This window comes from Rhincodon typus, chromosome 46 (assembly GCF_021869965.1).
Source record: "Rhincodon typus isolate 14 chromosome 46, sRhiTyp1.1, whole genome shotgun sequence".
Lineage (NCBI taxonomy): Eukaryota > Metazoa > Chordata > Chondrichthyes > Orectolobiformes > Rhincodontidae > Rhincodon > Rhincodon typus.
This window is the reverse complement of record NC_063377.1, coordinates 9,784,664-9,794,070: the sequence shown is the minus strand read 5'-3', so window position 1 is coordinate 9,794,070 and position 9,407 is coordinate 9,784,664. Positions and strand designations below refer to the sequence as shown.

Sequence of the window (9,407 nt, the reverse complement as noted above, 5' to 3'; positions counted from 1 at the left end):
GCTGGAGAGTGAGTGAGAGCGAGGAACAGCTGGAGAGTGAGTGAGAGCGAGGAACAGCTGGAGAGTGAGTGAGAGCGAGGAACAGCTGGAGAGTGAAGTGCAGACTGGCGTAGAGTTGGTGGTAAGAAACAGACTGAGGAGAACTAGAGACAGAGAAATCTGGTTAACGGGCAATAGGATTTATTTGAGTAGACGCATGATTTACCAGGTGCCTCTACTCTGCTGCTGTCCTGAATATTTCTAATCAAAATGGAAAATGAACAGATTAAATGATGACATTTCTTTGTTTTGCAGAAGACGCAGCAAGTGGGACCAGCCAGGTCCTGCTATTAATGGGTCATTGCCTGGGGTGATGCCAGCACAGGTCTCCATGCCGACAACCACCTTTGCAACGGGTTCAGTGCCTGTCTCTCTGCCTCTAGGCACTGGTGCTCCATCACCAGGAATGACGATGAGTGTTGGTTCCGTCGCCCCAGCTTCTGGAGCATTAGACGCAGCAGCAGCTGTTGCTGCCAAGATCAATGCCATGCTGATAGCAAAAGGAAAGCTGAAACCCAGTCAGATTACTCCTGAGCAGGTACAAATTGCAAGTCTCTGAGGGTGAGAATATGCAGCATTAGAGCAGAGCCCAGTTCACAGTGTGAAGTGGTGAAGACAGGGTGGCTGGCTATGTCCATTAAAGAATGAGTAGTCATTTGTCAGAGCAATATCATGCTTATGTGTGATAGAACAAATTTGCATGTTTCTGGTGTCTTTTTCTTTTAAATTTTATTTGTGGATATGGGCATTGCTGGCTAGGACAGCATTTATTGCCCTTCCGTAGTTGTCCTTGAGAAGGTGGTGGTGAGCTGCTGCTTTGAATCCTAGCAGTCCACATGCTGTAGGTTGACCCACAATGCCCTTCGGAGGGAATTCCACACCTTCAGGATGGTTCTTTGTCTGGTTGTGGTCTATCTGTTATAGGAAGGGTATTATTGGGCTGGAGAGGGTTCAGAAGAGATTTTGCAGGATGTTGTTGGGAATGGAGGGCTTCAGTTATAAGGAGAAGCTGGATAGGCTGGGACATTTTTCATTGGAGTGTATGAGGCTGAGGGCTGACCTTGTAGAGGTTTATAAAATCATGATGGGCGTAGATAAGGTGAATGGCAGGTGTCTTTACCTAAGGGTGGAGTTTTTCAAAACTAGGGAGCATATTTTTAGGGTGAGAGGAGAAAGATTTAAAAAAGACATGGGGGCAGATTTTTTTACACAAAGTGTAGGTTGTGTGTGGAGAACTTCTGGAGGAAGTGGTGGATGCAGATACAGTTACGTTTAATGGCATTTAGATAAGTACATGAGTAGGAAAGGTTTGGAGGGATATGGGCCAAGCGCAGGCAGGTGGGACAAGGTTAGTTTGAGATTATGTTCAGCATAGACTGGTTGGACCGAAGGGTATGTTTCCATGCTGTCTGACTCTGTTTCAAAGTGAAGCAGTTTTTCCTAAGTGTTGTCCCTGGTGTAATTTGCTCCCAAAGACGTTTTTATCAGAAATGACTGCATGTCACTGTGTCAGGCCTCAGCAGCTTTATGTCTACTTTGAACCACTGTTAAGATTCAGACTTAATTTCCACGGTGAGGTGGTGGCCTGCAGTGTGATTATAGAAAGCCTCACTGTTTTGAGTGTGACTCATTTGCTAACTTAGGTTTCTGTAGATAACTGGGTGTTCACATTTTGTTCCTAACAGGTGAAATAATAAATATGGTCTGCAGTGGATTTGATTGTCCTTGTTCATAAATCACAAAATGTCAGTAATAGTATGCATGACTTTGGAGTATTTGGAGGAGTTGAGAAAGAAAGTTTTCATCCATACGCTGTGGGTGGAGTATCCTCACCTGCAGGGTTTGGGACCAAGAAGTAGATAGTGAGATGAATCTGGATAGCTCATTCCCAGTTTTCACAGACAAGATGGGCTAAGTATCCTGGTTTGTGCTGTCATTTCTTTTGATTCTATGAGGAGACATTTTGCGGTTGTAGATATTTGGAATTTGTGATGTCACAGAGCAACAGATGCTCAGTCGTTCTGTATAAAAGACTCTGATCGTTGGATCCTGGCGATTCAAGGGCTCTGGGGATTGGGGTGGGAAGGTGGGCTTCAGTTTACTTAAACATGATTTTATTGAATGATGATTTCCAGTGTTTATAGTGTTATTGCTACCTCCCAGCGCTGACCACCTGTTGTTTGCAGGCACCCCTTCCTGCAAAGAGTGTGGCAGCAGCTCCTGCAAAAAACAAGGATGATCTGGTGGTGGCTGAAGTCGAAATCAACGACGTTCCCATCAACTGTCGAAACCTGCTCACCCGAGGGCAGACTCAGGATGAGGTAAGAGAACTATCTGGAGGATACGGTCCACTTGCAGTGCGGGCAACAGAACTCTCTGGGAGGGTGTAGGGTCTCTGACCAGAACAGCGACTCCACGAGAGGGTATAGGGATCTCTGACCAGAGCAGGCTCTCTGTGGGAAGGGAAGGGGTCTTTGATTTGAATCTCTCTGTGGACGGGGTCTCTGATCGGAGAAACCCCTCTGCGGGAGGGCAAGGGTGTCTGACTGAAGTGGCCTCTCCGCAGGAGGGTATAGGGGTCTCTGATTCTCTGTGTAGGTAGTGGAGAGGTCACTTCTGGAGCTCTTGGTTCTTTATTTGTCTGGTTTAGTTTCAGGGTTTTATGAGCAAGGTGTAAGTTGTGGAGCCTCCATGTGCGTGTGGTATGGCTCTAGGGGCTTGAAAGGATGCTGCGAACTCACTGAAAGATTTCTAGTCTCCACGTTTTACTCCCTCAATGATAATTTCCTCCGTAGCATCCGCTCAGACTTTCCAAACCATTTATTGATGACATTTCTGTTGCGAGATTGATGGGGTTTTCTTTTAAAAAGTACGGTTCTGAATATTTAAACAACATTTGAGAGTGATTTTGAGTTGTCTTTCCTTGTACAGGTCAGCCGGCTGACTGGAGCAGCTGTGTCTACACGAGGGAGATTCATGGCACCAGAGGAGAAAGTACAAGCCACACCAGGGTATGTCTTTGGTGAAGAGCACTCTCTCCCTCCCTCCCGTCTCCTGAATTTACTGGCCCAGGTCTGGGAGCTCATTCAGTCTCCTCTTTATTCTTCTTGCTGGTCTCAGCTGTGGCTTGGTGAGTATCAGTGCCTCTCGCATCCTGGAGTCAGCTTGTTGTTCAAGACCTACCTGCAGAAACATCATTCAAGTTGAGACTCACAGAAGAATACTGAGAGCTCTGGCTGAGGTGTTACACTGTAGCTCTGTCTTAACACACAAATGTCATCACGCTCCCATCACATCCTGTTCTCGTGCCTGTTTTGTCCTTACCAGGGCACTGAGGCCGGTTGTAGTCCTGATGGAACAGTTACCTCTCTGGAAATTGAGGGTTTCTCTGTCCCTCATCTGCCACTCTGTCTTTCAGCAGCTGTCCATTTTGGATTGTATTTGTTCCACATTAAGCGTCAGGAAAGATTCTTACTTATGTTTCTTCTTACACCCTGAACAGAGACCGTGCCCTGTACCTGCACATCCAAGGACAGACTCGTGATGTTGTTGACAGTAAGTACGAGACTGCCGAGTTCTAGCCTCCAGTTCTGTTTTGTGCCACATTAGTTTGTGAGCCAGGGCAGCAATACATGCTGTCTGTATTACCCATACAGGCTGTGATAATCCTCCTAAGACCATTAATGGCATGAAGAAACCAGATTGGAAACAGTCAGGGGGATGAAGCAAGTGAACACTTGAGTCTCTTTCTAAGTCCATTCTATACCTGTCCTGGGAGTGTTTGATAGGACATTGGAGAGAGTGCTGCATTTTGCACTCTGCTTCTCTATGTTGAGGATCAGGAGGATGAAGAAAGTGGAACATGTGCAGTGCTTGTGATTCTGCTGATAGTGTCCTCCGATAGAAACTGGGCCGTGAGAACGACCCCACTTCTGGTGAAAGTTGGGGATTCACTGCACAGCCCAATAGTTCATTCACTGCCAACTTTTCTGCTTCAGAGAGTTGGGGGTTTCAGCCATATTCTAGATGCTAACGCTAACCCAATGTTTTGAAAGATGTTCTCTGTAGAATACTGAGAAAGCAATGAGTTTTCAGGGTGTCAGTTACTGAGGCTCGGACTGTACTGAGGGGGCACCACACTGTGGGAGGGTCAGTGCTGAAGGAGTGCCACGCTCCTTTGGTTTTTTCAATGCACTCCAGTGTATACTGGAGGTTTTAGGTGTGTGTGAGATTGAGGGCAGGGTTAGGCTCCTGCATGACCACTGATATGCCAACCAGGCCCCCAGCTGCTTTTGGGAATTGCTAGTCTTTCCCTCAGCAAGTGTGTGACACTTTGAGTGGGAGGGAAAGGAGTAAACATGAGTTAGTTATGGGATTAGTGTATTGATTATATCTAATAAATCAATAGTTAAGTTTCATCATTTACACTTTGGATTTCTTTGCAGAGGCTGTGAACCGCATTAAAGAGATCATCGCAGGTGGAGTTATAAAGGCTGTCAGTGCTTCCAGCTCGCAGTTCAATGGTCCAATGGTTACTGTCTATCACCAGCCAGCCCCTGTTACTCATCCTACAACCACCACAGCGAAATCACAAGCTGGGGTAAGTACAATATTGTAAAGACTGTTGAGTTCTGAACTAGTTTCTAGATTCTCTCGCTGTATGGCTCTGGATGGGTGTTTGTGCACTCAAAGCTTTCAGTACCTGTGCATCACTCAGAGGGGATACCATGCAGCTGCTGTACAACATTGATAACCGGTTTCAATGCACTGCTGACCATACAGAGACATGGGAATATAACACTGTACTATCCCTGTTCTGGGAATATCTGATGGGGACAGTATAAAGGTAGCTTTACTTTCAAGTTAGAAGAATAGAGGAGCTTCACTGCCAGCTCAGAAAACTGGAGGGAGCTTGGCTCTGTATTTAACCCTGTAGTGTCCCTCTTCTGGGAGTGTTTAATGGGGGATAGTGCACAGGAACTTTACTCTGTATCTAACCCAATGCTATCTCTGTCCTGGGAGTGTTTGATGGGACAGTGGAGAGAGTGCTGCATTTTGCACTCTGTACATTGGGGATCAGGAGGATGAAGAAAGTGGAACATGTGCAGTGCTTGTGATTCTGCTGATACTGTCCTCCAATAGAAACTGGGCCTAGAGAACGACCCCACTTCCAGTGAAAGTAGGGGATTCACTGTGCAGCCCTACAATACATTTCACTTCTTAAACAGATACCCCTGTCTTCCTAACGTCAAGTTTGTGAATGGTTAACTGTCACAGGTATTCTTTCATTCCTTGTGCCTGAGATGGAGTCTAGAACGAATGCCTGAGGTGAATGTGTTCACCCAGTCCAGTGTGTATGTATGGTTTCACCAAGATAAATCAGCTAGTCCTTCATGGAAAACTAATCCCTGTTTGGTGACTGCTGGTAAAGAGAATTGAATGAGTGTGGGATTAGGTAGGGCTGTCAGATATCTTCTCACTTCTGGTTCTTGTTAACTCTTGTGACCGTGGCTGATTGAGAGACAAATCCTAATTGTATGACTGCTGCCAATAATGGTTTTCTGTAATACGGGATAGCAAGAACTGCAGATGCTGGAGTCAGAGACAACACAGTGTGGAGCTGGAGGAACACAGCAAGTCAAGCAGCATCAGAGGAGCAGGAAAGTTGACGTTTTGGGTCAGGACCCGAAACATCGACTTTTCTGCTCCTCTGATGCTGCCTGACCTGCTGTGTTCCTCCAGCTCCACACATGGTTTTCTGTATTTTACCATTAATACTGCTCACTTAATGTTCATTTCAAAAGCTAGAATTTGATGTGGCATATGAGAGATGCTTGGAGTATTAAAGTTGAGATCCCTAAGAACATAAAACTGGGAGTGGGGGTAGCAGTTTAATATGATTATGGCTGATCTCATTTCAGCTTCAACTCTACTTTCATGTCTGTTCCCCATAACCCTTTAACCCATTGTTAATGTAAGAATCCTCCTTAAATTTATTCAATGTCCTGGCATCCACAGCATTCTGGGGTAGTGAATTCCACAGGCCCTATGAGAGAAGCAATTTCTCATCTCTGTTTTTAAATATGCCACCCCTTAGCCGAAAACTATGACCTCTTGTTCGAGATTGCTCCACAAGGAGAAACATCTGCTTTGCATCTCTCTACAGTTTTGTTGCTTCAGGGTTGTTCTAATGGTGTTGCACCTTTAGACGATAGAATTGCATGCTTTTATTCCTAGTTACGGAAGTTTGATCAGAAAAGACCAACACACCTGTCCCTTGGGATATACTCGTGTTACCTTCTCTTCACCAGATTCCTCCTCTTCCGAAACTCCCCTGAATGTCTGTTAAGCCCTTATATTATCCTGGTTACTCATTCTACTCTGTTAGCCTTTCTCATCTTTTGCAGTGTTACTATACAGCTTCCAAACAGTAGTAGGACTGAATTATGAGGGATAACTGAAAAAAACATGGCCATTTCATGCTTGAGGCTTTTAAGAATTCTAGTATGAAGTGGCCATTGAAATGGAAAAAGAATCCTGACAAGGATTTTCCAGAACCTCTCCTTCACCCTCAGGCTTCTGGCTCTGAGCTGTCCATTTTAGTGACTGCCATCCCTGTAGAACTGATTGGTTCAGCTGTAATTCCCAAGCACTTCACACAGGAACCTGACTCACTGGGATGACAGCTCAGTGTGTGATACAAGGGAGCAGGAGGAGGCTATTTCAGTTTCTTGACTCTTCACCATTCACTGACATCGTGGCTGATGTGGATCTTAACTCTTTCTTAGCTCCGTACCCTTAATACCTAGGTTTATCAAAAATCTATGAATCTCAGTTTTGGCAAAATCTGTACTACAAATGAATTTCTCACCACTTCGTACATCAGACTAAGCATTAAGTCATTATTTGGTGCCATTGCTAAAAGTGGTCCATGTTTTCTTTTTCACCCAGTATCAGTCAGTTTAAATATTGCTAGCTAACACTCTCCCTGCAGTGTTGACTGAATCTCCAACAGTTCCTCTTGCTTCTGTATTCACTTTGCTTGGTGCCTGATGTATAATCTGTTCCTTCCTTTTCTCCGCAGATGCATTATGTTCAAGATAAAGTTTTTGTGGGTCTGGAGCAGATTGATCCAGCCTTTAACATTAAAGAGAAAGTGGAGGGTCCAGGCGGATCCTACCTGCAGCACATTCAGGCTGAGACTGGTGCCAAGGTTTTCCTTCGTGGGAAGGGTTCAGGCTGCCTGGAGCCTGCATCTGGGAGAGAGGCCTTTGAACCAATGTACATCTATATTAGGTACCAAGAGGAATTGCCAAAAGCTTTTCTGGGTTTACATGTTATGTGTTTTGACGAGACATGTCACTGCACCACAGCTATGCCAGTCCTTGACTTCATTTGTTCACTGTGACTTTCACGCTGTAGCAGTTTCACAATGCATGTACAAACTGGCACAAGCACACAGCCTGGGACAGGAGGAGTGGGGGGGTTGGGGTGGGTGGGTGGTGGTGGTGGTGGTGGAGAGAGCGCGAGTGATATGTGGGAGGAACAATGACTGGTGTTGTGGCCAGGTCTTGTTTGTATATCAATGGCAATGGGCTAAGACTGAGCATTCACTCTTCCATCAGGAATCTCCAGCATCTGCCGCGAATGGGAATCCCAATTCCTCACTGCATGGACAGTAGGAGCTTTACTCTGTATCTAACCCCGTGCTGTTCCTCTGCTGGGAGTGTTTGATGGGAGGGACAGTGTAGAGGGAGTTTTACTCTATCTAACCTTGTGCTGTCCCTGTCCTGGGAGTGTTTGATGTGGTCAGTTTGTGAGAGCTTTACTTTGTTTACTGTCATATTAAATGAGTAGAGGGAGCTTTACTCTCTGTAATCATGTGGCGTCCCTGTCCTGTATGTGTTTGATGGGGACAGTGCAGTGGGAGCTGTCCTGTCGGGTTGCAGAGTGCCTGCACTGAGTTGGAATCCTTTCTGACAGATTGATTTGTGTTCCTTTCAGTCATCCCAAACCAGAGGGTCTTTCAGCTGCAAGGAAACTTTGTGAGAGCTTGCTGCAGACTGTGAGTAACACTTCAGTAATGAGCTTAATCAGTCCAATGTTCCTGTTCCTCTCCTGTCTCCATCAGTCCCCAGTCCATAAGTCAGTGACTCACCAGTTTCTGCCTCCTTCAAGTGATTTGTCATTGTTGGCTCTGACAGTGTAGCAGGATATTCAGCTGTGGGTGGAATCGCAGTGATTGCCAGGGTTTGTCTTTTCCTGACAGCTGGAGTCATTCAGGAGCAGGAACCTAAACTCCGGATACTGAATCCAGTTGTAATTGTTGACTGCTCATTCTGGTTGGAATCAGCACAGACTGAATACAGAAGATGAGATCCTCCAGTTTTGTTCATTGTGGCAGCTTCTCTGGGATGCTTCCATTTGGAGTCAGAGTCATAGAGATATACAGCATGGGTACTGCAGAATGGGTAAAGTGTGCCATGTGATAACTGAATCCATTTTCTTTCTTGCGCCCTGTAGGTCCACAGTGAACATTCTAGGTTCTTGAGTCAAATGAATTCTTCAGTCATGCCACCTCAAGGTAAGTTTTCAAATAAAAAAAAAAGGTAAACCTGTTAATTTGGTGTTTGGTTAGACCCGAGGCTTGCCATCCCTGAACAGAGATTCAGTCTCTGTAGTGGTCCATCACTGCTTATCAATACAGTTGCCCCGTGGCTGGGAGTGATTTCAGCCATTTTGGGGAGATTATTCTTTGGGTTTGCAAATGGATGCAGTGTTTATCTCTGTGAATGTCTTTGACCTTCTGAGGCACATTTGTGTGAATGTGTGTGCTGTTTCCTGGCTCTGTAGTCAGTGCCTTAGCCTACTAACCAGGCTTTTCTCTTTTAAAGGTTACCAGCAAGTGCCTGGAGCTGTTCCCCAGCAGCATTATTACCCAGGACAGGGTTACCAGGCCAGGTATCCAATGGGCCCTGTTCCATTGCAGTCCTCTCAGGGTTCATACCCCAGGCCATGTGGTCCTGAATCAACACAGTTCCCAGTCTCGGGCGCAGCACAGCCTCTGGCCATGCCTGGACAGGTATGTCACTGAATTAACATTGTTTGTGGACACCCAGTATAGGAGTAGATAAGATGCCCGTAGGTATTCAGAGATAGCTGGTGTAGCTTGTGTCTGGGTTAGGGAGCTGTGTGGGTACCTGATGCAGCTTGTTTCTGGACTGCTAGTGAGGGGGAGGGGGTGTGTGATACTGGTTATACCTGGGTTTGGGTTAGTGAGGGGGAGGGGGTGTGTGAGATACTGGTTATACCTGGGTCGGGTTGGTGAGGGGGAGGGGGTGTGTGATACTGGTTATACCTGGGTCGGG

General features: G+C 46.0%; 1 protein-coding gene across 3 annotated transcripts in view; it reads left to right on the top strand.

The window, feature by feature from the left end:
* khdc4 (KH domain containing 4, pre-mRNA splicing factor) overlaps positions 1 to 9,407 on the top strand; it is a 19,722-nt gene that overhangs the window by 471 nt on the left and 9,844 nt on the right. For all 3 annotated transcript variants that reach the window (XM_048620462.1, XM_020524372.2, XM_048620463.1), the window contains exons 2-10: positions 295 to 577; positions 2,226 to 2,360; positions 2,971 to 3,050; positions 3,542 to 3,594; positions 4,485 to 4,639; positions 7,124 to 7,335; positions 8,044 to 8,104; positions 8,563 to 8,623; positions 8,934 to 9,121. In XM_048620462.1, coding sequence (XP_048476419.1) covers positions 295 to 577; positions 2,226 to 2,360; positions 2,971 to 3,050; positions 3,542 to 3,594; positions 4,485 to 4,639; positions 7,124 to 7,335; positions 8,044 to 8,104; positions 8,563 to 8,623; positions 8,934 to 9,121 — 1,228 coding nt within the window. The remainder of the gene's footprint in view (positions 1 to 294; positions 578 to 2,225; positions 2,361 to 2,970; positions 3,051 to 3,541; positions 3,595 to 4,484; positions 4,640 to 7,123; positions 7,336 to 8,043; positions 8,105 to 8,562; positions 8,624 to 8,933; positions 9,122 to 9,407) is intronic.